At 48.1% G+C, this 27907-nt stretch overlaps 1 protein-coding gene across 3 annotated transcripts in view; it reads right to left on the minus strand.

Annotated features, from left to right (window-relative positions):
• The window catches only part of NR3C1 (nuclear receptor subfamily 3 group C member 1), a 57605-nt gene that overhangs the window by 17062 nt on the left and 12636 nt on the right, over window positions 1-27907 (minus strand). For all 3 annotated transcript variants that reach the window (XM_079319825.1, XM_079319826.1, XM_079319827.1), the window contains exons 3-4: window positions 3602-3765; window positions 19-135 (exon numbers count right to left, since the gene is read on the minus strand). In XM_079319825.1, the coding sequence (XP_079175951.1) occupies window positions 19-135; window positions 3602-3765 (281 nt within the window). The remainder of the gene's footprint in view (window positions 1-18; window positions 136-3601; window positions 3766-27907) is intronic.

Genomic DNA, 27907 nt, shown 5'->3' on the forward strand with positions numbered 1-27907 from the left:
TCCCATCCCATCCCGCACCTTCCAGGTTCATCCCCGCCTGCAGACACTTGCGGTAGCGGCAGGCTGGGCAGTTCTTCCTGCGGATCTTGTCGATGATGCAGTCGTTCCTGCCAGCACACAGGTAATTGTGCTGCCCTGGGCACAAACACAGACACACAGACACACAGACAGACAGACAAACGTCAGCCCAGGGCACAGAGCCCCTCAGCCACCCGCAGGCACAGCAGGGACCAGAAAAACCTTCACCTGCTGCCTGCACCTGACCTCACACCCACACCCAACTCTTGTGTTCAGACCCCAAAGCTTTTAGGTAGAAATATTATTTTCTATTTGTTAACAACAGGCAACTTCTATTTTTAAAACTATTTCCTCTTGCATTTACCAAAACTGCCTTCTACAGCATTTTCACATTTCATGTATTTTCGTTTTTACAGTATCTTTCCCATTTCTCTGAATAGTTTGACAAGAGACATAAATAATGTGCACAAACTCATTCTGAGAAAACACTTGTAAACATTTCTGCAGAGCACAGACACAGACACATCAGCTGGACAGTCATGGAACCTTCTGTAGCTCACAGCCTGACATGGACAAACCACATTCTCTGACATTTTCATGGATTCACAGATTCAGAGCAAAACTGGCCCTGAAAACATGACAAGTTGAAGTACATAAATAAAATAACCGTGTTTTTTTTAGCTGTTTGGAGCAGGCAACTGAAGTATCTACTCTTAATTAGCTGAGTGATGTGAGTGAATGAATGTCTGTATGTAACTTATTTAGGGAAAGGTATTAGCAAAGAGCAGATCCATCTCCCAGACAGGGATCAAGGAGCATGTTTTCCCAGAGAGCAGAAAGCTGCAGCCTGGGCTTTTACACTGTATTGCAAAGTACTGACAGTACAATATTGTGAGAAACAAACAGATTTTCCAAATACTGAGTTATTAACAGCAGAGCCCAAGAGTTTTCTCACAGGAAAACAGCTTGGAGAAGGAATTTCTTACAAGTCAGCTGTGAAAATTATGGGCATGCAGAGTTCATTCCTATGGCTTTGGCCAAACCTCTGTGAAGTGTCTGAAGCTGATATTCCAAGGAATGTTTTTCTGAGTGACCCCCCCACCTTTTGCACTTGGGGAAGAGGAGCTTTCCTCACCCCTGGGCCAGCTTTGTGTTTAATTAATTCAGACAACAGCTCCTCACTGGCTGCCATTAGCACCCTAACACAGAAACACACACAGAACACAACTGGGGGAAAGGAAGGGAAGTTGGTGCTCCATGTCTGCCTGCTGCCCAGGGATGTGCCAGGGGAATGTGCTCTGGCTCTCTGTGCTGCTCAAACCCAGATACTCCACAAACATTCTGCTAAAAACCAGGAGTGAGCCAATGCACGTCTTTCCAGGGGGATCTGGGGCACACAGGGGTGTTTTTCAGAGGCTGGCCAATCCTATCCCCATCCCCAATCCCATCCCATCCCCATCCCCAATCCCATCCCCAATCCCCAATCCCATCCCCATCCCCATCCCATCCCCAATCCCATCCCCAATCCTATCCCCAATCCCCAATCCCATCCCCATCCCCAATCCTCTCCCTTCCACCTTCACCCTTCCTCTTCTCCTCCTTGCTGAAAAAATGCACTTTATATTGACTTCCCAGACACTGACACTTCCAGTTTCTGTGACTATTTCTGTCACACTACACAGACCTGGAGGCAAAGGTGGAAAAAAGGGCTTTGGCTAAAGGCTGGATAATGAGTGTGCAGAGTCAGCTTGATGTGAACACTAACAGGTGCCTGGCAGCCACTAATAAAAAGGATATTGCAGAAACAAATTCTTTTTACATGTGTTCCTAATAAGAAAAATGCCTATAAAAGACAAAACCAAATTATTTGTTCCTTAAAGTGGAGACTAAGACTAACAGATGCTGGAAACAGTCCTGCAAACATCCATGTCATCAATGGAATATTTAGGGTGCTCAGTCCTTGGTGCCCTGGCCCAGCTGACGTGCTGGCACAAATCAAAGGCTGCACTTAATGATCCTGGAGGTCTTTTCCTACCTTAATGATTGTGGGATTCTGTGAAAAGTGGGATAATTTGTGGCACAATCAAAATGGAAGCAGAGGTGAGCCCTGAGGAACTGACTGCCACAGCCTGCTGACATTTTTAATATCAGGACAGTTGATTAACAATGTGCCAAAACAAAAAAGAACCACTGGGGTGATTCCTTCCTGTATCAATGCATTTGTGATTTATTTAAGCTTGAGAACAGGCAAACCCATGGCTATGGCACACATCCAGCTCCTCATAATCTTCTGAGGGATCTCTGCTTTTTAATCCAAGGTACAGGTGATTACTGCTTTGCACTGGAGCTCATACTGCCTTGCCACACTCAGAGCCAACACCCTCTGTGACAGCAGAAACCACCACATGGACCTGACTTTCCTGATCCCTGGGAGGCTCTGCCCTTCCATGGAGCTCCCCAGGGGCTGGGGGAAGTGCTGCTTCTGAGGACTCACTGGTGGCTTGGTCTAAAGCCTTCCCTCTCCTCCAGTGACCCCAACTTGCACAAATGGCAGCAGAAACAGCTGGTTCAGTGAGGGCTGCACGAGGAAGGCACAAGACAGGAAACCCTGAGGGCCAGAGCTAAGAAAGATGCTCTTCAGACCAAGGAACTAAGAATGATGCTCTTCAGACCCAAGGAATTAAGAAAGATGCTCTTCAGACCCAAGGAATTAAGAATGATGCTCTTCAGACCAAGGAACTAAGAATGATGCTCTTCAGACCCAAGGAACTAAGAATGATGCTCTTCAGACCCAAGGAACTAAGAAAGATGCTCTTCAGACCCAAGGAATTAAGAATGATGCTCTTCAGACCCAAGGAATCACCACCTTCCCACAAACACTGGGAATATGCTCCAGTTTCCTGCATGTGACACTGAAGCAGGAAGATCTTGAGGCACAACCTCAAGATCAGGATCAAGATCAAGCACAGCCTAGTCCCTCACAAACTGGCCACTGATGCACCCAAAAATCACACAGTCCTTATTCACATCAGCTCTCCAGCATCTCTGTTTTCCAGAATGATTTTCTCTAATCACAACTGGAGAGAAATCTCAGTGATCCAATTCCTCACCCTGGTACTCAGTGTCCCTGCAAATAACACCCAGGGACATGGATGCAATTCAGCCAACATTGTTTACAGGAGGAGCTGTAAAATGACAATAATCTCACACACAACAGATTTACTGAGTTCCATGTAAGTTTTCTACACAAACCAACTAACCTTAAACTGAAAAATCACAAACTTTACAAATCTAATGCACACAGACAAATATTTGTACAAATATGGGATAAATAAACAAAAACAACAGTGAAAGAAAATGCAAGAGACAAAAGCCAAGACAACAATAAATTCTTTCACACAGAGTGAATGGGAGCCTTTTAGCAATGTGAATGGAATCCACATTTGGATAATGCACCATTATCAATGTGATTTACTATGACAAGATCAGTGATCTAATGGACGTTCAGTGGGATTCTAGCAAAACCAAGGGTTTGAAAAGGGATGGTATGAGTGGGGATTTTGCATATGCAAGCAGGTCCTACCTTCCACTGCCCTTTTGAAGAAGACTTTGCAGCTGCCACACGTCAGGACACCGTAGTGGCACCCGGAGGCCTCGTCAGAGCACACCAGGCACAGCTTGGGAGGTGGTCCCGTGGTTGCTGAGGTTGTGGAGGGAGAAGAGCTTACATCTGACCTCATTCCAGGGCTGAAACAAAGCAGAACAGCACCTTTAACTGGGGTAGAGCCAACACAGGGCTGGCAGCAATGGCTTGTCCCCATCGCTGGTGGAGTTGTGCACACGGAACAGCCCAACAAGGACTTCTGTAAAACCCAAGGAAAGCTGAGGGGATTTTTGCAGCCTATTTGGCTGCATCAAGATCCCTTCCCTTACACATTTGCTGAAGCCAAGTTTCTTGCACAATTACCCCAGCCTTTAAAATTGACTCTTAAAACACGTTCTTACTCCATATTGTTTCCATTACTGCCACATTCCCTGCAGCCTGCAGCAGGGCTCCCCTCCCAGCACCAGCACTGGCTGCTCTGCTGGGATGGTCTTGTGCAAGAAGCTCTGCAAATTGGGCCATACAGTAACAAATATTCACAGCAGCAAGTGATCATTGCACCCCAGCAGCTTGGGAGAAGAGTGAGAAATACTCCCCATTTCAGGATCTGGATGTAAACACACAGCCCAGCTACAAGGAAAAAAAAAACCCAAATCCCTCTGAGAACAACAAACAATCCATGGTAATCACCTTGGAGCTGCTCCTAATCCTGGGGCTGACCCAGCAGTGCTTAGGGGATGATCTTACAGAGCTGCAGCCCCAGGAATGGCCCTGCCCCACAGCCCTGCAAAGGCTCAGCTTGCTGAGCTCAGCCAGCTCCACACCTTCCCGAGGAGAACTCCCTTCCATGCAGGGACAGCTGCCCAGGATGCCCCTCTGGACACATCCCAAACCCTGTGTCCCCTGCTCCAGGTGACCCTGCCTTGCCAGGGCTTGGACTGGATGAGGTCCCTTCCAGAGATCCCTTCCAACCCCAGCTATTCTGGGATTTCCAGCTAAGCCTGAAACTCCTAAAACACCATTTCTACACTGCCTGCTTCACTTGAAACTGATTTTCACAGAAAATCCTGTTCACCAGGGTTCCAGCCACTCTCCAGATGAAGTTAGAAAAATGACACTTTTATTTAAGATTTTGGTGCCTCTCTTTGGAAGCTCTCCAGACCATCCACGTTCCCTGATGTGGGCTTTAACATTTGTATGTGGGACGGCTTCTGCATGGAAAATTCCTTTTCCTCTCCTCAAGGAAGTCTGAGCAGATTTGGTCACACATTTAAAAAACCCCACAGCTCCAACACGCTCACGCAAACCTTTAAATTCCATGAAGACATTCCAGCACCTGGGAGCTCTGCTTTTGCACAGGTCCATATGTCCCATCCCCACCCCATCCATCCAAAGGACTTTGCCACTGAGTTTGTTCTTTCCTATAGGGATTGAGGCAACCAAAAGACAAGGAGCAGGATCCTCCGACTCAAACACAGAGGGATCAAAGTCAAACCACAATAAATGTGTCAGTGAAGTTCTCCCTTGGACTAAAATGGAACCAGAAGGCAGAGAGAAGTGAAAATCCCTTGTGTTATGGGAAAAAATGAGAGCACAGGCAGGCAAAGAGGTGTAGGATGTGCAGACCCCCAAAACCAGAGGGAGAAGCTGAGAGGGCTGAGCAGGAGGGCAAAGAGCAGACAGGAACGAGCTGGCAGAGAGGGGAAGAGGAGAGCAAGGACCAGAGCAAGGCTGGCAGCAGAATGGAGGAGAAGGAGTCAAACTTGGGGGAAAAAGGGAAGAAATTTTCCCCAGAGGGAGGAATGCCTCTTTCCAGAAGCTGGAAAAGAAGTGCAGTGTGTCCCATCACTGCTGTGTGTGCAGTGTCTGTGTCTGGGATGCTGCCCAGGTCTCAGGCTTGAGAGCCATCCTTGGTTCTTTGCTCTCACACCTGTCTAATCATCAGAATTCTGACCCCAAAGCTTTGCTTCCTTTCATGTGATACACATATTCATTTCTTTTTTTTCCTTCTCTCCCCAGCTTACTGACACAATTGGAAAGAGAAATTTGTTTCTCTACTTTTAGACTGTCACATGCAAAAAAAAACCCCAATTAAAACCCCCAATACTTACCTCAAAATCATTCAACACCCTTCTACAAGCACCAATTACTGTCTGGCTACTCTAAGATGCCTTATTTTCTCTAAAGGTTTAGGCCCCGTTGCTCCTTTTCTAAGACTAAATATCTCAGATTAAACACCAAAGTACAGGTTGGGTGCTATGAGTTTAAATAAAGAATATATAACTTCAGAAATCTGCTTCATTGAAATTATTAAACCTAGAAAAAGATGGAAACATCTTTCTATGTATAGTTTTGAAGACAGCTAATTTAGATACAAAAATAAAACTCTTCATACCTCTCGAATTTCTGACAAAAGCATTTTTAAGGCAACATTCATCAGCTGTCAGGGAAACCATGACAGTGCCAAACATATTCCACTGAAACTTTTCAGCCACCTTTAATTTTTAACCAGGGCTCATCTTCTGTACCAGCACCACAGAAAAATGTAATATGAGAAAGAAAACAGATGATATGACTTAGAAAACTAAAAATAAACGATTACATTGATGAATAAAGCAGCAGCCAGCAATCCAAGCCGGGCTGCTGGCACATCTTGCCAGCCTGGCTGTATCAGATAAGGGCAATATTTATTTACTGGGGCTGAGAGAGCTGCCAGGCAGCCCCTGGGGAGCAGCACAGGAGGGGCTGCAGCTCCTGCAGCAGCCCCAGCTCCCAGCCCAGGGCTCACATCAATCTCTCACCTCTAGTGACACACACCAAAAGGCAAATGACCACTTCCTAAGGAAGAGGTAAGGCAAGGAAATTACACCCTGAGATAATGTAATAACAGAATACCTTTCAGTATTTACAGAACTCGCTTTCAACACAACAACACCCCAATAAACTATGAGTCTTATCTAGATTAAAGAAAAAAACCAAGCAGCAGAGATGAGACAGGAAAAACCTCCCAATTTTCAGGGTTCTAAATCTGTAAAATCTTTGATTAAATTTCATTTTGGAAGGCAAGGTATTGCTATGGGGCACTAACCTTAGTACGTTCCTGTGTGTTTGTCAGAAACTATTAATATATAACACTATTCATAAACTATTCATATATAACTATTAAAATATAACTATTATAAACTATTCATATATAATATTCATATACAATCTGATTTTATTTATTTATATAGGTGGGTTTATCACTTCCAATCATGTGATCATATGGGGGCAAAACAGAAAACCTTAATGAAGGGGGTGAAATGGGAAATGCTAATGAAGGGGGCAGTGGGAACTGTTAATTAAGGGGCAATAGGAAATGCTAATGAAGGGGGGCAATAGGAAATGCTAATGAAGGGGGCAATAGGAAATGCTAATGAAGGGGGGCAATAGGAAATGCTAATGAAGGGGGGCAATAGGAAATGCTAATGAAGGGGGGCAATAGGAAATGCTAATGAAGGGGGCAGTGGGAAATGCTAATGAAGGGGGCAGTGGGCAATGCTAATGAAGGGGGGCAATAGGAAATGCTAATGAAGGGGGCAGTGGGAAATGCTAATGAAGGGGGCAGTGGGCAATGCTAATGAAGGGGGCAATAGGAAATGCTAATAGAGGGGGCAGTGGGAAATGCTAATGAAGGGGGCAGTGGGCAATGCTAATGAAGGGGGCAGTGGGCAATGCTAATGAAGGGGGCAGTGGGAAACGCTAATGAAGGGGGCAGTGGGAAACGCTAATGAAGGGGGCAGTGGGAAATGCTAATGGAGGGGGCAATAGGAAATGCTAATGAAGGAGGGCAATAGGAAATGCTAATGAAGGGGGGCAATAGGAAATGCTAATGAAGGAGGGCAATAGGAAATGCTAATGAAGGGGGCAGTGGGAAATGCTAATGGAGGGGGGCAATAGGAAATGCTAATGAAGGGGGGCAATAGGAAATGCTAATGAAGGAGGGCAATAGGAAATGCTAATGAAGGGGGCAGTGGGCAATGCTAATGAAGGGGGCAGTGGGCAATGCTAATGAAGGGGGCAGTGGGCAATGCTAATGAAGGGGGCAGTGGGCAATGCTAATGAAGAGGGCAGTGGGCAATGCTAATGAAGGGGGCAGTGGGCAATGCTAATGAAGGGGGCAGTGGGAAGGCTTAAGGAAGATGCTGCCCTGGTAACCAGCTCAGCAATGAGGGTGTTTAAGTAAAGCCACTGCAGGTTAATCATTGACCAGAACTCCAACCCCGGCTCAAGGGTCACTGCAGCACAGCCCGGCTGGGACAGATCCTGCCACGGGTCCTGCTGGGGGATGGGCACAGCCACAGCCTGGACACACGGACACACGGACAGGGACACAGGGACACACAGACACAGCCTGGACACACGGACACACGGACAGGGACACACAGACAGGGACACACGGACAGGGACACACAGACACAGCCTGGACACACGGACACAGGGACACATGGACAGGGACACAGGGACAGGGACACACGGACACACGGACAGGGACACACGGACAGGGACACACGGACAGGGACACACGGACAGGGACACACGGACACAGGGACACACGGACAGGGACACACGGACACACGGACACGGACACACAGACAGGGACACACGGACAGGCTGCTGGTCTCTTGTTCTTCTCTTTGCTGTGGGAACAGCACACCTCCCCAGCACACAGAACGGGCACAGCCACGTGTGCTGAACCTGCCAACACTGAAATGGGACTTAAAAAACACACCACCCTCCTTCACTTTGCACTATTGAATGAAAATCACACAGTATTGAACTTTCAACAGTAGTTTTAGGTTAGATTTTGAGAAGAAATTCTCCCCTGTGCGGGTGGGCAGGGTGTCCCCGGGTCCCTGCAGTGCCCAGGCCAGGCTGGACAGTGGGGATGGAGCAATGGGACACTGGGAGGTGACCCTGGCCCTGGTGGCACTGGGTGGGTTTTGAGGTCCCTCCCAACCCAAACCACTGCACGGTTCTCTGAGCCTGTGAAAAACAACTCTAGTGAGACAGAGACAAGGGCAACACTTGCAGGAACCAACATCACTGATCACTTCCAGGCTGCAGCTCTTCTCAGCAGGGCATGGGGGGATGCCAGCCTGGACCCTGTGCAAACACAGCTCACTGCTGGCACAGCCAGACACCAGAACGTGCCCACCACACCCCCTGCCCCTCCACTGAACCACTGGGAATGCATCCCTAAAAGCAGATTACTTACTGCTGCAAGAGGGATCACCAAACTAAGAGTAAAGAAACCATTTTCAATGTCATTGCCATCTGGGCCTCCTCCTTATCTTCCAGCAATGAGAACAATGTAAACACCAGGCTGTGGACACTGCCTGATTACATTTTTTGAATTGTTTATTTATTTCTTCATTAACTAGAGAAACTATTAATTTTTTTTTATATCCTCTCAGGCAGGGAAGTAGCTTTCAGTTCAAGCAGGAAAACATTTTAATCCAAGGCTGTTGACACTAGACTTGTCATGACTACTAAAATAGAACTGTGTTTGCCAATTGGAAGTAATTCCAGAAAGACTGAGAACCTGAACCATTGGTTCCTTCTGTCTCTTGAAATGTTTTCAGTACATTTTGAAGAGACTGAGAATTGGTGAGAAGCCAGGTTTTCATCTGAACTCTGCAGACAGAGCCAGCCCTGGCCAGAGGCACAGACCCCAAGCCAAGGTGTCCTGGGGTGTTGGCTGCTCACAAAGCCACAAATCCTCCCTCCACGAACCTCCTTACACACCCACCCATTCTCCAGCTCTCTTTCCTAATTTCTGGTTAAAATGGAGACCTGGATGGTTCTGGTGGGAGTGCTGGTCCCCTCAATGATAAACAAATGCAAAATCTCCTTTGGAGCATTTAACCAAAGCCTGTAAACAAAAGCCCCCAGCACTTCTGGTTTCCAGCTGCTCTGAGAACCAGGACGATTAACACGGTTTCCTTTATCACACACCCAGATAAACACTGTATTAAAAAACCCCTGATAAGCCAGGAAATCAGATGCTGAGCTAACGGTCCCGTTGTGTGCAGAATGTCTGTGACAGGGCCAAGATAATGCCACTGTCATGTGTCACCACGGCCAAACCCCCTCCCCTGGCCAGCCAGAGGCTCTGCTGTGCACCAGGGCAGAGCTGTCCCTCTCCTGGCCCTGCACAGGGGCTGCCAGCACTGCAGCACAAACCTTCCAAATGCCACTTCTGCACGGCTCACCTGCAGAACACACCCTGTCCCACCCCTGCACACACCCACCCTGCCTGCAGGGTCTGCGGGGCTGCACAGCCAAACAAACACTGCTGGCAAAGCCCAGGAGCAGAGGGGAACCTGCAGACTGCCAGCACAGCACACAGAGCCCCTGCAGCCATGGCACTGCCAGGGACCCTGAGCATCCCCAAATCCTGAGCAGCACCACTGAGGGACCCTGAGCATCCCCAAATCCTGGGCAGCACCACTGAGGGACCCTGAGCATCCCCAAATCCTGGGCAGCACCACTGAGGGGCCCTGAGCATCCCCAAATCCTGGGCAGCACCACTGAGGGACCCTGAGCATCCCCAAATCCTGGGCAGCACCACTGAGGGACCCTGAGCATCCCCAAATCCTGGGCATCACCCCACTGAGTGATCCTGAGCTCTGGGCATCCCCAAATCCTGGGCAGCACCACTGAGGGACCCTGAACTCTGGGCACCCCCAAATCTTGAGGAACATCCCACCAAAGCAACCCTGAGCCCTCTGGGCCATTCCCAATCCTGAGGATCTCCCCCCCAAAGGGGACCCTGAGCCCTCTGGGCCATTCCCAATCCTGAGGATCTCCCCCAAAGGGGACCCTGAGCTCTCTGGGCCATTCCCAATCCTGAGGATCTCCCCCAAAGGGGACCCTGAGCTCTCTGGGCCATTCCCAATCCTGAGGATCTCCCCCAAAGGGGACCCTGAGCTCTCTGGGCCATTCCCAATCCTGAGGATCTCCCCCCCAAGGGGACCCTGAGCTCTCTGGGCCATTCCCAATCCTGAGGATCACCCCCAAAGGGGACCCTGAGCTCTCTGGGCCATTCCCAATCCTGAGAATGTCCCCCCCAAGGGGACCCTGAGCCCCTGGAGCTCTGAGAGCTGCTGGCAGTGCCAGAGCCACAGCCCAGCTGTGAAATGCTGCTGCTCCCATCCTGGCACCACCAGCTCCCACTGGAGCCTCTCCAGAACTCTACAGGTTTGAAGGGCACAGGCAAAGCTTTCTTGGAATGGATAAATGGTAATTGATGTTGCAGCTGCAACCTCAGCCAGAGCTCTTGGGATTTCAAATGTACTACAGACCTGAAGCATTTATGGCCAGAATATGATAATTAAATTATATGTTCTGAAGTTTTATATTTATTACAGTGCTCCAGTAAAGCAGCCAAAATGTCTTACCTTCAAGGGTAGAATTCATTTCTGTATGAATCAATTTAGGCATACTTTTCCAAAGCTTTGTGCTGCTTTTTTTAATTTCATTGTGCACCCTTCCTTCCCTATAAAGAGGCAGCAAAAAAAGAGACCCAGACAGAAGCCAGTACCTCTACACTTAAATGCAAATTTTACATAAAAATATGGACTCAAGTTATTCTGGGCATAGACATTTTTTATGCTTTGTTGGATGACAAAATAGCCATTTGCTCTACCTGTGTTTTACCTGAGGATCATCCCAGAGGTGCCTTGCACAAACATCACAGGTACAGGGACACACTCAGAGCTCAGACTGAGGGGATCAGCACCAGGACAGCTGCAAGAATAATGCACTGGACTATAAAGTGCAAAAGTCTGAGTGGAATTAGATTTATTTTATTTTTTCAGTGCATCCCAAGAAATGTCTCAGCCTGGAGAGAAGGAGGCTCAGGGGAGACCTTGAGGCTCTGCACAACTCCTTGATGGGAGGGGCAGCCAGGTGGGATTTGGGATCTCATCCCAGGGAACAGGGGCAGGAGGAGAGGGAATGGCCTGAAGCTGGGCCAGGGGAGCTCAGGGTGGGCACCAAGCAGGAATTTCTGCCTGGAAAGGGAGCTCAGGGATTGGAACTGCCCAGGGAGCTTTGGATCCCCATCCTGGAGGTGTCACCTGGCTGTGGCACTCAGAGCTCTGGGCTGGGGACAGGGTGGACTCAATAACTAAAATAATTAAATAAACTCAATAATAAAAAATCTTTTCCAACTTCTGTGGATTCTGGGGTTCTGTTTCAGACCTCAGCAGCCTCAGAGCTTCTTTACCTGACCTGGAAACATGTTTTTAGTTTTCTGAACCTTGCAAACCAACCAAGAGCCAAGACACTGCCCAAAAATGCATTAACACTGACCCCTGAACACACCAACTCCATGGGCCAGCACTTGGAACCCAAGAGCAGCAGAACTGCACTGAGACACTCTGCAGGGATCACAAGAGCTCCACGGGCTCAGAGCAGCCCCAGCATTTTGGCTCTTCCTCCACAGTCAGCACAGATCAGATCTGACCCCTTATTCCAGCACATTCATGTGGTACCAGAGGAACTGAAGTTAAAATATTGAACAGGATTTGTTCCATGAATGAGCTCAGCCTGAGCTGTGTCCAGCATGTCAATCACAGGACTGTGTGCAGGCTGCCAGAGGGATGCTGCTAGCAAAGCAGAGACATCTGGAAAGCTGATCCTACATACATGGAAAAACATTCATGACACAGAAAGAAAGGCAGCAAAAGATTCAGCTAAAATTCTCTAAATTTTAAAATTTAGAAATTTTCTAAAATTCAGCAGAATCCCAGAATGATCTGGATTGGAAAGGACCTTAAAGACCCCCAGCCATGGCAGGGACACCTCCCACTGGCCCAGGCTGCTCCAAGCCCCATCCAGCTGGCTCTGGACATTCCCAGGGCAGCCACAGCTGCTCTGGGTACCTGTGCCAGGGCTGCCACCCTCACTGTGCCACCTGGCAGTGGGAAGCCATTCCCCCTTGTCCTGCCACTCCTTCCCAAAGTCTCTTTCCAGCTCTCTGGAAGCCCCTTTAGGCACTGAAAGGGGTCTCAAGGTCCCTTGGAGCCTTCTCATCTCCAGGCTGAAAAACCTCAAACAGTGTAGTCCTTCCACAGTCAAATAACCATCAGGATATAAATAAATTTAGACTTGTAACTAGGAAGTGAATTCTATTCTGAAAAAACAATGAAATCCTGCTGCCAGTGGGACACCTAGCAGTGGTCTGGACCTGCAGCTGTATCTATGTGGACACACAGCTTTATTCACCAGTTCATTCTTTCAGCTGCACTGCAGAGCTAACTCCTGCTTTACAGCAAAAGTCAGAAGAAATATAAAGAAAGAAACTAAAAGTAATGAAACAAACACAAATAACAGAGTAGGAATGACACCTTAACTCTGAGCAGGAAGAAGAGAAGAAGGCAAAGATGAAGGAGGTGGCAGTGAAGGACCTGAGCTGTTGAATTCCTCGGAGCACAATGCCCATTTCCTCATCTCCCTGTCCCTCTGGGGGAGCCCTGCAGGGTGACTCAATGGGAGGCACACATTTCCACGTGCAGCACTTCATGATGGAATATTAACCAGCTCCTGCACTCTGGGCTCTGCTTCAGTGCAAATCTAAGGAGAAAGGGATGGGGACTGGTGCCAACTTCAGGCTTTGGCCTCGCTCCATCTGGTGCAGGGCCAGGATGACTTGGTTGACTGTTGAGTCATCGGTTGGTTCAATTGACATTATTTTACATTTGACTGGTTATTGTTCTTTAAACTTTGAACACGAGTCCAGAAGCTCAAAAAACACCAGTGGACCAAAAAGAAAGCGGCCAAAACAGAGTTTAAACAAGGCACGCAAACAAGAAAAATACTCTCCTTAAATGACATCTGCTTTTAGTAGAAACTGCTAAAACATCAAAAATTACCTCATGGTTTAAAACATGCCTGTTGTACTCCCAATATCTGTAGGAAGGAAAGCAAACTTTTCCCCCCAGAATCAATCAACTGGCTAATGAGAACTGTAATTTAACAGCAGCATGCTCCTGAAATTTCGGAAGGTCAGTGGGCACTGTGGTCATTTGCTTCAGCCAATGCTCAACCTACCACTGAAAATGAAAAGATTTAAGAAGTTACTGCTTCAGCACTGAAGACACCCCTCTGTTTGGCAGGAGATGTCCACAAACTCAACTGGTTTGTTTCCACACGGATGTGACACGAAACAAACTCGTTACACGGATAATTTGCATTTACCAACAGGAATTCCTGCTGAAGGTTCATTCCTGCTGTTTCCAAGCTGCTTATTAAACTCACTGTGTTTGCACTCCACTTTCAGGTATGCATTCAGTAGGTTTGGATCCCCTAAGAGGGAAATTCATTGTTACTTATTTCCATCAGCAGCTGAAGGAATGAGCCGAGGAGGAGCCCGAGCTGCTCTAATGAGAAGCGCAGTGGGAAGGGAGACTGGGCTTTGCTACAATAAACCTGCCAGGATGGAATCAGCTCTCCTGACGGCTTCCAAGAGCATGAACAACAAACAAAAACCCAATAAAAGCATCATATCCTGGGTCCTTTGGCAGACAGAAATACCTGTGATGATTCTGAGCTCTTAGTCACAGGGATGACGCCTGCGCTGCTGCGCCCGTGTGGGTCACGTTCATTCCCTCATGAGCACTAACATCACCCACAAGGGCAGGGATTCTACTTATCACCTACACAGGGAACAGGGATTCTTGCAGGAAAGACAAGGAGCAAATTCAAAATTCCTGGGGATTTAAAAATCAGAGAGTTGCTGATGGATGAGCACGGTGATGGCGCAGGGTCCTGAGGGGGAGACCAAGGCTCCCCCCAAACCCTACAAAAAGCTTTTCTTTCCTGTTTTACATTCAGTTCTCGGTGCATTTTATCTTTCATACCCACATCTGTGTGCCTGCATAACAGAGCTTAAAACTGAACAAATCTGTTTCAAAAGCATCTCCCAAACTCTTACGACCACCTTTACTTGAGAACACGATTTCACTTTGCTTTAACTGGCCTCTGACACGGTGGATACAAAGAACAAATATGAAACCACTCTTCCCCGCACGAACAGGAAGAAAAGCACGTCCTAAGTTTGTTTATTGACACAAAATCAGCCACAGAAACTTGTGTAATACTCTCAGAAGGCCAAGCAAGGAGTAGCACCCAGACCCGTATGACGTAGATACTGTATGTCATTTCCAAGGCACTTTTAAGTCAACTTTATTGAATTATCCAGTAGAGTGCTGTAATTACTTTTGTCAACACTGTCAAGCAATTACAGACACAATTTCTGCTGTAACATGCACACACAGTGGGTTATTACCTGCTTTTATTTCCACTTGGCAAGCATGTCACACACTCGAGCCCATAGAGATGTTTCACCACATCCCTCCTGCTGCCTTTACGGGCAATTCTCACCTCGGGGCTCGGGGCTCCTCTGTGGTGTGTTTTTTCCCCCACATGACACTTGTAGCTGTTTCTTTCTCTCTGGGCTGCTGGTTTGCTGGATCCCTGTGCTGTGTCCCCTCCCTGCCAGTGAAGGAAGCTCTATTCCTTCCTCGCTGAACCTCGCACCATTTCCTGGCCACATTGTTCCCCTCTGCCTCTTTGTGTATTTTCTCTTCCTGAGCAGCGCTGGGAACCCCTCCCAATTAAACTCCATCTGTAAACTTCATTAATGGGCTGTTTACCTCTCTCACCCAAGCACCAGGACAGGGACAGACAGACAGACAGAGCCTGAGTCCTGCACACATCCCTCTGCCCCCAGAGCACCTCCCGTGTCCTCGGGCTGAATTCACTGCAAGTGTCCAACTGCGGCAATTCCAACATTCTTTCTGGAAAGCATTAAAAACTTCCCTGCTGGGAAACTCTTTTCTTTTTCCCGAATTAGAACATGTTACAACAGCTCAGATCAAGCATTCTAACTATGGCCATTACTCAAGATTTACTCAATGCACTCTATATTGCATTCACAGCTGCAACAGGTTTTGAAGCCACCTAAAAACCGTTCCAGGAAGAGCTGTGGAAAAATTACTGGGTGTTTCCTATATGGGGAAGGCAGAATTCACTGCATGCTGGTTTGGAAGGTGAGCTCACTCTACTCAGCACCTGAAGAAAACAGGTGTTAATTCAGTTTTAAGATTATGTATTAGTCCCTAAGTGCTGATCTCCTTACATAAACCTAATTACACAGGAGGTGAGAGAGCAGGAATGGCATCGGTTTCCCATACTATTGATGAAATCAAATAATATAAAAATACCAAAAAATGCCTTTTTAGCTGCAGCTAGGAAAGGTTTTAAAGCTAGGGGCACTTGAAAAGAGCACATCAAAAATTTGACAAAGCTAGATGCAGGGTAGGGCAGGAAAAAATGAATGTTCATCAGCCAATTCCTTCAACATGTCAGATGATCAGTCAATCCAACAATCCCACCTTTTAAAAATATTAACATAAAGCAAAGGAGAAAAAAAAAAAAAAGATCAATTTCAATCAGACATTACTGAGAATACCTCACTGGTGTATAACTTCATTTCCCTCAGTCTCAGCTTCATAATCAGCTTTTCCAGCAGCAAGTAGCAGAGAAACAAAGCAAAGAGCACTGGAACTGCAGGCTGCTGGAACTCCAGGGTGCAGAGCCCATACAGGCACAGCCACACACCAAACAGCTGTACCTGCAAACACCAGGGGCTGCTGACTTCCAGAACACCTCATGCAAAGGAAAAGCACAGGCAGGTGCTTCTGTCTGTAGAACACAACATCCCATCAACAAGCATTTCTGTGCTGCTTTAACAGCACAACAACTTCAGCTGCTGCTGCACCTCGGAGAGACACTGATCCAGTGGCTCAGCAAACCCCAGCAAGGTTCCCTCTGGCAAAAGCTCCTCTAGCCTTGGAAAGCTTCTCTCAGATGCCTGGGGCTTTAGACAAATTAACCCCAAAGAAAGGCACGTCAGCACAGCCAGGGCTCTGAAACCAGCCTGGAGCAGCACAGGGCTCCCTCCCAGCTCTGAGCAGCCCCCAGAAGGGGTTTTTTAAAAGGTGCAATAAATACAGGTATGACCAAAGCCCTGCTGTATTTCAGGCTAAGATCTGTCTGGGGAGTCTGAGCTGCTCTTATGTCACTGACATGTTCTGTCAGAGAAACATGAAACAAAGGTCATGCTCACAAACACAGCAACAGGAGCCAGCCCAGCTCTGACTGCACACTTAACTCCTTGTGTGGACAGGCTCAGCTCAAACCTGCAGATGAAGCCTTGGCTGGGCAGGGATCCACCTGCCACTGGGGTGTCACACTCCAGGGACAGCAGGACTCCTGTTTTTTGGGAGCCATCCCATTGCTTTCCCAGGAGAAAAGCAGCTCCTGGTTTTTCTGGAGTCATCCCACCACACCTGAGGCTTTTCCTTTCCACCCTGCCCAGAGAAGCTTCCACTACTCAGTCTATTTGTGGCACAGCAATAAAGGATCTGGCTGAGAGACAAACCAGGTTAAAAGTTAAAACAATATCTGAATCATGCAGGATGAAGTCATAACATCTCAGTGTCTCAATGACCAATCTGTAAAGTACAATTGAGACTATCAACAAATAAACCACCACCATGGAACATGAAAAATGAAAGAACTAACACATCCTAAGAATAAAATATTAAAAAAAGAAAAAAAACCTGGAGTCAATTTTGTCCCCCAAATTAATTTTATCTCACTTCAGGAACCAAAAGAGGCACTCACTTTAGAAGTATGGCTATAATGAACACTTACCTGGCAATACAGAGAAACACTGAACATCAAAGAACAATCCAAGCCTGTTTCTCCTCCCCACTGCCTCATGCACAAAAATGAACTATGGATAATTATGCTCTTAAATTTGAGTCCTCAGCACATCTGAATTTAGATGAGATTAACCAATGCCTGAATCTAAATTATCATCAAAGTGACAGGAAGAAATGTCTGAAGTTTTGTATTTTCCTATTTGTGATGCTGAACACGCCATCATTACCCACAGCTTTTCCCACCTGGAATCCAGACCTCCCTCTCAGCCCTGCTCTGCTTGTGGAACCTGTGGCTGGTTCTGGGGGAAAACCCCAGGAAGGAGCAAGAGAGAAATGCAGTAAATGGTAACATGACCAACTTCCACTCCTGCTGCTACTTCTCAGGATTTCAGAAGCTTTGGTGCTTCAAAAAGCTGGGAAAAACTTAACCCCATCTTCCCCTGCAACAATCCACAAGGAAATGCCAGAGCAAGAGCTGCAGTTGCTCACCTCAGCTGGAGCTGGTGCTGGAGATGAGCAGTTGGCCTTTCCAAGGAGACAATGATAAGTGTTCCCCTGGATTGCTTATTCTTGCAACTTGAATCACAAATCCTGCAGCATCTGGCACCTCTCCTTGAGCTTCACTTAAGGGCTGACAATTAAGGGAATCTGTCTTTTCTCAGAAAATCTGTTCTGGGCTGAGAAGTGTATGTGCAGAAGAGCTCAAGAACAAAGCAGCACTTCTGATTTCAACCAGGGAGAGAAAATGGGCTTGAGCTGCTGCACAAAGAAAACATTATTGAAAAAGAAAACATTATTCCTCCCAGCTCCTGGATTCTTCAGTGGGATAATGTATGGACAGGTCTGGAAGGAGCTGCCCAGGGAGGTTTGGAGTCCCCAACCCTGGAGGTGGCACTCAGAGCTCTGGGCTGGGGACAGGGCACAGCTGGGACTCGATGGTTTTGGGGGTCAGTGACTCTGGGACTCTGTGATCTGCATGACCTTTTCTCAAAAGCTTCCTCCCAAACTGCCCAAGACCCAATATCTGAGGAGCTCTTTCCCTAACTTTAATTTTTAGGCCAGGAAAACAACTGAACTGGAAGAAAAAAGTTTTGGGTTTTTTTCAATCTGAAAGGAAATTACCAGCAAAATCTCACAATTAGGCTGAGCCTCAAACCATACCTGGTAGAGCTTTTAAGCTTTATAAGAAAAACTTGGAATATTTTATGGACTTTGATGCAGCAAGGAACAAATTCCACAGCTCAGTGCTAACAGCAGGTGACAAATGATGCAGCCCCCACTGCTCCAGGGGTGCAGGAGCTTAAGGAGCAGTACCTGCATGCACAGGCAGGTATTTCCCAGATATTCAGTGTATCATGGGAATGTAATGTGTTCAGATGAAGCCCTGCAGGGACTCATCACAGCCTCAATGCAGCCAGAATGTCCCAAGCCATGAACAAACCAGCAATGTCCCAGCCATGGATTAACCAGCAATGTCCCCAAACCAGCAATGTCCCCAGCCATGAACAACCAGCAATGTCCCCAAACCAGCAATGTCCCCAAACCAGCAATGTCCCCAGCCATGAACAACCAGCAATGTCCCCAAACCAGCAATGTCCCAGCCATGAACAACCAGCAATGTCCCCAAACCAGCAATGTCCCAGCCATGAACAACCAGCAATGTCCCCAAACCAGCAATGTCCCCAGCCATGAACAACCAGCAATGTCCCCAAACCAGCAATGTCCCCAGCCATGAACACACCAGCAATGTCCCCAAACCAGCAATGTCCCCAGCCATGAACAACCAGCAATGTCCCCAAACCAGCAATGTCCCCAGCCATGAACACACCAGCAATGTCCCCAAACCAGCAATGTCCCCAGCCATGAACAACCAGCAATGTCCCCAAACCAGCAATGTCCCCAGCCATGAACAACCAGCAATGTCCCCAAACCAGCAATGTCCCCAGCCATGAACACACCAGCAATGTCCCCAAACCAGCAATGTCCCCAGCCATGAACAACCAGCAATGTCCCCAAACCAGCAATGTCCCAGCCATGGATCAACCCCTGGTCACTGCTCTCCTGCTCAGCACCAGCCCCTTCCTGCCCCAGTGAGAGCCACCACTGCAAAGTCACAAATAACCAAACCCATTCCTCCCAGACTCACTTCTTCAGCTGCACGTTTTTAAAAACACCACCCAAGTAAAAAACAGTTTTATAAATATCACAGGGACTGTCATTTATAGAAAGGCAGGCCTTGAGAAGATCAGAGAAACCACCAAGTAATCTCAGTGTGATCATGGAGACGGGAAATGGACCTGACAGGCTTTAAAGTGCTCAAATGGAAAATTAATAATGAAGAAAACCATTCAAAATACTCAAAACCAGTTTCCACTAAGCATTATTGATTTCAAAACCAGCCTTTAAATTCAGTCCTGAATTACAATATGAAAAGAAAGTTTTCACACACTTTTTAAAGGCAAGCTCCCCCACACCCTTGGTGTGTAAAATAAGCATTTTACTTGACATTTACTGGAGGCAGCTGGAAAAGAAGGTGGCTCCTATCATCAGCCTTCACTCCCCTGAAAGCCTCTGCTATTTTGATTGCCCAAGATCTCTCCTTAGCCTTTCTCCAGCCTCAAGAACTCACAAGACACATCCATGTGCTCCAACCCAGACCTGCCCCCTCAGCACTCACCACAGGCAGGGGTGGCTGTGGCTCTGCAGGGGCAGCTCTGCCACCCCAAGGAGCCAAAACCAGCCCAGAAGTTGCCAGAAATAAAACTGCTGTTGCAAAACAGCATTACATGGACAGAGACAGCAGCAGAGGAAGAGATAAAACCAGGTTGGAAATAGGGTTCTGTGCAATAAGAATATTAACCCAAGAACACCTGGGCTGCTGTTTCAATCCCACTGCCAAGGCACACTCTGGTTTATTTTAGACCTCAAAAAGAGCCAAGAAGGGAGATGATATCCAAGGCTGCTGTGAAAGAAATGGTGGCTGTGAAGGTCCCTGCAAAAGCTTGGAAATGAGAATTCCCTGGTACAGGTACCACTGGTGAAAGGGTGCCATCAAAATCCCACAATCATTCAAGGCTGTGCCCAATCCCCACCGTGTCCCCAGGAATTCCCTGGGCACTCCAGGGATGGGGATCCAACCCTCCCTGGGCAGCCAAACCTGCCCATACATCACCCCAGGCTGAAGGAGCCACCAGCTGCAGGGAATAATGCAGACACTGTGTGGGTGCCCTTGGAAAAATCCTCCTCTGGTGAGGCCACGAGCCCCATTCATGTGCTGAGGCTTTCCCAGCACAAGGATTTTGTTCTGGAGCTTCTGAGCACATCTTGAGGGGAGAAGAAGAGGGATGCAGGAAAGGAAGCAAATTTCCTGGCAGATCTTTAGTGTAATAACCAGCAAAAAGATCAATTACAGACATGCATTCAGCCTAATTATTCTCCAGCTTACAGCACAGACATTTTTAAGTCCCTGTTACAGAAATGGGATCACTCAAACATTGGAAGGAAAGCAGAGACAGTGGTGCAGAACCCCAGGGTGCTGTGGGCAGGTGTGTCCAGGGTGCTCCAGGTCCTGCTCTGAGCTGCTTTCCCCAGCCTGGAGCTCAGAACAGTCACACAACAGCCTGAAAGGGGGAAAGGGGATTTTCCTCAGGGACACAGCTGGTGGTCAGGGCAGGGTCCCCGAGGGCTCTGTGTGCCCCAGCACCTCCCTGGGGACAGGCACAGCTGCCACAAACAATGCAGCCAGGGACAGAAACTCACTGGCAAACTCCCCCACAAAGAAACGGAAAAAAAAGATGAATTTCCAGCCTGGCCACCTCCCAGCTCAGCATCCCCACAACTGCTTCTTGAGAGGCTTCTATGCAAACTCAAAAACTTCCTCCCAAATTGCTGAGCCCCAAAATCTTAGAAGCTTTCTCCCTAATTTCAATATTTAGGCCAGGAAAGCAATTTAATTGGAGAAAAAAAAAAAAAAAAAAAGTTTTCTTTTTTGTGTTTGAAAGGAAAGGAAATGACCAAGCAAAGAGGCATTCTTGTGGGGCTGAGAGCAAGTCCCGAGCTGCCTGCTCCAGGGCCAGCTGGCCAGCAGCCCATGTACAGTACGTGTTTACTTGTTGTCTAAGCACTGATAACTCTGCAGTGCATCCACAAATCCAAAAAAGAACCCAGCCTGCTGCTCAGTGAGGGAGGGAGAACAAAGCAGACAACAGTAAAAATATTCACTGCTGGTGGTTACTACACTCACTTCTGAATATACACAGTGAGTCAAGAATCCAGTGTCAAGGCTCTGACGTATCAAACTGGAAAGAGCATTTAGATACAAGCAGGAACTACACCAGCATGGAGAAATAATGCTGCTCTGGACATGCCCCCATGTAAAAATCCACTTCCAGCATTCAGCAAGCACAAGCACAGAGCACGTGCAAAACTGAAGCACACACACAACACAGATGTTTGCTTCCTTCCAAGCTATGTAAGACTAAGTTTAATCTTGTGATTCAAGTGAAAAACCCTGCTGATAGGGGCTGGCAAATATTCCAAGTCCTACAGGGCACACAGAATGCTGTCCCAGCACCCTCACCCCCCAAACACGGGGTCCCTGGTGTGCAGGTGCCAGCCCAGCTGCAGCCCTGGCAGGGTTGGGAGTGCTCTGAGCCTCCCAGGCAGGGACAGTGGCTGTCCCAAGCAGTTTATCTGTCCCCCCTTGTGGGCACATAAAGCACAAAGCTCTGGGCTGAGCCCCTTGCTGACCCTCATGTGGACAGTCCCCACCTGTGCTCTGGGGAGGAAAGGACTCCCTGCTGGAAGATCTCTCCCATCCAGACACCCTAATCTTGTCCCACAGGCTGGGGCTGACCAACAGCCTCCCCACCCGTGACTCAAAGTGTCTGACATTTGCATGTCTACCCTGAGACAGAACACTGCTTCTCTAAAAATATTAAACAGCAAATACAGGCCTTCTGCATGTGCCTTCTGATCAAAGGAAGCACAGGTTTCACAACAGAAAATGTAAAATACACTTGTATACGGTTAGTGATACAGCCACAGCTGGGGCTGTAACAGAAAAAGGGATCACTGGGGTGAAGATGCAGCTTTCACTGCCCAAAAGGTTTCACCAAGTGGATTCCAACCTGCCAGTCCTGTCAAATGCAAACCCAGACACTGTTTATTTATCAAAGGCAATTGCACAATCCAGACTGAAAACTGAAATTTGGACTGGCAAAAGGTTACTTAGAAGGAGACCAAAAGGCACTTTCCCTTTTCACAAGGGCCTGGGGAAAAGCTTAAACTGACAGAGGGAAGGGTCAGGCAGGATTTTGGGTGATTTGGCACGGGTGCCCAGAGCAGGTGTGGATGCCCCTGGATCCCTGGCAGTGCCCAAGGCCAGGCTGGGCAGGGAAGGTGTCCCTGCCATGGCAGGGGTGGCACTGGATGGGCTTCAAATTCTTTCCAACCCAAGCTATTCTATCATCCTGTCTTCACTGTGCCTAAAAAAAGAAAGTAGAGACTTTACCAATGCAGGGATCCAAAATAAAAGGTGAATTTGTCAGTGCTGGAGTGCTAATCCAGTGTTATAACCAAATATCTGACTCCAATTTTTGAGATGTAGGATGGTTACAGGCAGCAGCAGCTTGGTGAGTGTGATGCTGTAAAGGGTTAATGAAGGCAGGTGACAACTCAAACCTGCCTTGAACAGGTCCCAAGACATTCAGGCTGAGCCAGGCTGTGAGGAGCAGTGTCCCAGCAGACAGGGCAGTGACAACAGGGCCCTGCTCTTCCCTGAGAAACGCTGCAGGCAGTGCCACAGCTCTGCTCTGCCACTGCTGTGCTCACACTGCATCCTACAGCAGGGACACCACTGCCCGGGACTGACCCAAACAAACAAAAATACAGCTTTGATCTGAAAGCCCTGCCTGCCTGGGCTCACAAAGCAGAGCAGAGCAGCCCCAGGGGATGGACCATCAGCTGCTCCCTGCCTGCTCTCACTTAGGGGCACAAAAGGGTCTCCAGAAGACAGGCTGGAGCGGCCAGGAATTGTCATTTTAACACAATGTTTCCCAGGGCAGAGCCTCACTGCCAGCTTGGTTGTGTTACTGTTAATTCTCGGCTAAGTCCCGGCAATTAATGCTCTGCAGTATCTGCAGCACGACTTTACTGGAAAGAATGAGAAACCCCCTCAGGCAGAAACACGCCAAGGATTCCCAACAGCATTCCCTGCTCTGGCACCGGCAGCAGCTTTATTCACTAAAACTACAATTCTGGGAAAACTGCTGGGGATTCATCATCACCCCGGGAAATGTAGAGCAGTAACACAATGTACTGTACACAGAGAGAGGAGGGACCCCAGCCCTGCCCCTCCAGACCCCAACCACAGCCTGTTCCAAGCACACCCAGCCCCTCTCAGCGCCCCAATTCCCACCCTGGAGCCCGGGTTTAACGCACCTCCCAGACCAGGAGAACATTGTAAACACAGCAGCAACAAACATCATCACCTTCCACGGGAAAGAATGATTAACCAGAGGAGAGCACCGAGTTCTATCCTTGGCAGGCAGAAAATAAAGAAAAATAAACTACTGGAATGGCTAGAACATGGTCAAGTTCTCATTTTTCTTCAACAATTAAAGTTCTTTCTTGCTGTGTTTGTAGAAAAATACTTTGAAAGATTACGTTTCAGTTACAAATTTGTATTGATTCTATTAAAAAGGTATTTATTCTGTTTACTACAACCTCCCTGCCGTTAAACTAGAGGAAAATAAATTGATTTCTGCCAAACTGGGGTCTGGCTGCCTTTGGTGGCACATCTGTGGCAGCAGCACAGGAGGGAAAGGGACATTCCTCAGAGCTGGCACAGCACAGCCAGGGAAGCTACTGATGGTAATATGTGTGACAGAGTAACCCATCTTCATAACAGAGGATTTTAATTTCCTAGATGTCTCTGGAACGATGACTACAGCATGAAAGAAGTGAGGGATGGCGTTCAAGCCCTTAGGAATTTCCCCAGGCAGCATCTGGAAGAGCCTGTTTCCTCTAATTGCCTTGATTTATTTGAAATTTTAAAAACAAAATGAAGTATGGAATTTAACACATGGGGTGGGAGAATACACAGACACGTGTGAATATTCCGGTATCAAAAATGAGGGAAGGAAAAAGTGCTGTGCAGGAGGACATCACCACACTCACCCTGGATCTGCCAGCTCCATTTTGGCAATTTCTTAACACTGGAGCCAAACCCACCCACAGCTATGGGGGTCCAGGGGCATCAGTGAGCCCAGACCCTTCCCAGTCCCAGCTCCAGCTGTACCAGCAATAGAACATTCCCGAGGCTCACAGCCTCCCCTTTTCCAGCTGGAGCTCCTCTCCCTCTGCTCTGTGCTCACACAGCTCTCCAGGCTGGCACTCAGCACCCAAAATAGCTCAGGATCAACTAAACCCAGACAGCTCTGTGCATGCTGCCTGCCCTGCCCTACACCCCCAAAACCAGCCCCCAAATTATCCCCCAAACCATCCCCCAAATTCTGCCCAAAACCACCCCCCAAAACCATCCCCCAAAACCATCCCCCAAACCCTGCCCAAAACCATCCCCCCAAACCACCCCCCAAACCATCCCCCAAACCCTGCCCCAAACCCTGCCCCAGATGCTGCCCCCTGCCCAAGAACTGCTCCTGCAGCTCCACCCTGGAGAGGTTGCTGGTTCTTTCCTTTGAAGTGGCCTCTGGCAGAAGTGTCAGAGTCCAGGGAAGGAGCAGCAATCCCAGTCCCTTCAGGGGCAGGGGCTGCACTCAGCACAGCCAGGGCAAGAGCTCCACATGCCCTTACAGGCTGACAGCTGCCCTGTGCCAAGGGCCAGGGCTGGGCTCCCCCACACTGCCCGGGTGCCCCAGAGCCCTGTCCTGGTCTGGGTGACTGCACACAGCACCTCAGGGGGGTCTAAAGCCCCCAGGGCAGGGCAGCACTGATGGCAGGCAGCTCTCCCTGCCCAGACCCCGGGCCAGCAGCAGCACTGGGCTCCAGCCTCCCACCCTGGCTGGGCTGGCAGAGCTGCCTGCCAGGCAAAAAGGGGATGGATGCTTTTGATAAAACCTGGAACTGCAAGTTTTGCTGTTTCCATGAAGGTCAGGGCTTCCCCCCGCGTTTCATTTTGAAATTAGGACAGTTTGAAAATCTCCACGCCTTGAAAGACCACACGCAGGAAGCCAGTGCTGTTAGCACTTCTGAATACTTGGAAAGACTCAGAGAGCTGAATGCTGCATTTCCTTTAAAGCTCTTCCTCGGTTCCGAGGCTGGGGTCAGCCAGGAATAGAAACCCAGTCACTTCCTCCTCCCCACTGGCATGCCAGGCTTTGATCTGCAACACCCAACCAGCTCAGGCACTAAAATAAGTGGACTCAGAAACCTCCAGATTGTTATTTAATAAAATATCAGATGTCCCAACCTTTAACGTGCTACAAGAGCCTTTAAAGATTTATCTTGAAAGTGATAAAATAAGTCCAAGCTCATTTGTCAAACCAGTTGCTCTGGTTGGAAAGTAGCTGTCAAGTATCTCGATGAGTCAGGATGTTGCCGTGCAGGCATCCTAATATTAACTGCACCTTCAATAGGGGCTGAAAAAGGAATGCTCTGCTGCTCATAATACAGAATTCCAAGCACTCAGGTTCTTACAACACTTACATTTTAGACGAGGGAGTTTCAGCACTAATTCTTTTATCAAATCATGCACAGAACTTGCAAATCACCTGGCAGCGCATGAGAACAGACTTGTCTTCTCCAGCTACAGAAACCAAGTCAGCACAGAACTTGTTAGATGGGTTTTGTTAAAAAAGGTGTCGGAGAAGCTTCCTTTCAGCTCAGAAAATGGCAGATGTGAGGGGCTGACAGAAACACGTGTGCAGGAAGGGCAGAACTCATCCAGCAAGGTGTGAAAATGAAAGCGAGGGACTGACACCAGAGCAGAGAACTGCCCCCAGCCAGGGCAGCCAAGGCACCTCTCAAAAGCCTGGGCTGGGCCCAAGGAGGGCAGAGAAAAAGCCTTTGCTGAAATCTGGATTAAAGCAGCAGTGCCACTGCAGCTGGGAGAGCTGATCTGACCCACAGCACAGCCCCTCTCGGTGCTGCTTCAATAACAGCACAAAGCCAACCTGCAGCTTGCCTCCAAACTCTGCAGGAATGGCTGATAAGGAAAATAACCCCACAGGAATTACAAGCCTTCCTTTGCCACCAAAAGAGATTGCATCATTTATTCATCAAAAGGTGAGGATGTAAGATCATTCTCTACAAACTGATTTTACTTTGTGTCTGGAAATCCCAGTGAGGTACTGGAAACAACCTGGACGTGGCACTCAGGGCTGGGGACAAGGCAGGGATTGGCTCAGGAGGGCTTTTCCAACCAAAATGATTCTTTTTGGAAATGAGTTGTTAATAAAAGCAGGTCTGGGGAGCCCCAAAAGCCACTGCAGTGCCATGGCTGGGGTCACTGCCAAGCCTTACCAACAGGCACTACAGCCCCCAGCACCCTATTATTTCAATAAACATGGATTACCTTACTAAAATGAAGGTGTGAAATTAAATTCCATACATCTTCAGCATCCAAAAACCATTCTGCATACAAAGTTTAAGATTTCCAATTTTTCAAGTTGTTTTAAAAGTCTGTTTTCAGATATGACTGTTTTTCTCATATTGGCTTACGTTCCAATCTAGTCCATGTTTTATGAGAATCAAGATGCAGAGTCCTTTACAAAACAAAAGTCTAATTATACCTACATCACCCTCATAAGGGGACAGCACAATTGGTTTGGGAGCAATTCATACAGAACACAAGATTAACAGAAATTCAACAGGCAAAATAAACCATCAAAGGCCCCGGGAGCAAAAGTAATCCACAGAAAAAAAGATACAAGAGAGAAAACAACAGCCGGGGAGTAGGAAACTGAAATCAAGATGCAAACTGAAATCCACATCAAGTCTGCCAGTTCTTCTCTTTATTCACTTTTGGTTTTTGTTTTTGAAGTTAACGAGCCTGGACTGCATTCTTGCACAACAAACCCACACATGTGCACGCAGAACGTGCACGTTTTCAGCATGGATTTATCCAAAATTTACCCTCTGCTGATGGCTTTGGGAAGTTATTGCTTCAGAGAGGTAACAGGAGCTCTTAGGGGAAAAAAATAGCAAGAGGAAAAAAATATATGGGTACAGAGCAATGGACAGCATGCCTGTGGAGAGAGGTGTTGGTTTAAAATAACTGGAGAGGCTCCTGCAGCCCCCTGTGCTTCCCCAGCACCCCAAAAAACTCCTGCAGCCCCCTGTGCTCCCCCAGCACCCCAAAAGGCTCCTGCAGCCCCCTGTGCTCCCTCAGCACCCCAAAAGGCTCCTGCAGCCCCCTGTGCTCCCCCAGCACCCCAAAAGGCTCCTGCAGCCCCCTGTGCTCCCTCAGCACCCCAAAAGGCTCCTGCAGCCCCCTGTGCTCCCCCAGCACCCCAAAAGGCTCCTGCAGCCCCCTGTGCTTCCCCAG

Source organism: Erithacus rubecula, assembly GCF_903797595.1.
Source record: "Erithacus rubecula genome assembly, chromosome: 16".
NCBI classification, from domain to species: domain Eukaryota; kingdom Metazoa; phylum Chordata; class Aves; order Passeriformes; family Muscicapidae; genus Erithacus; species Erithacus rubecula.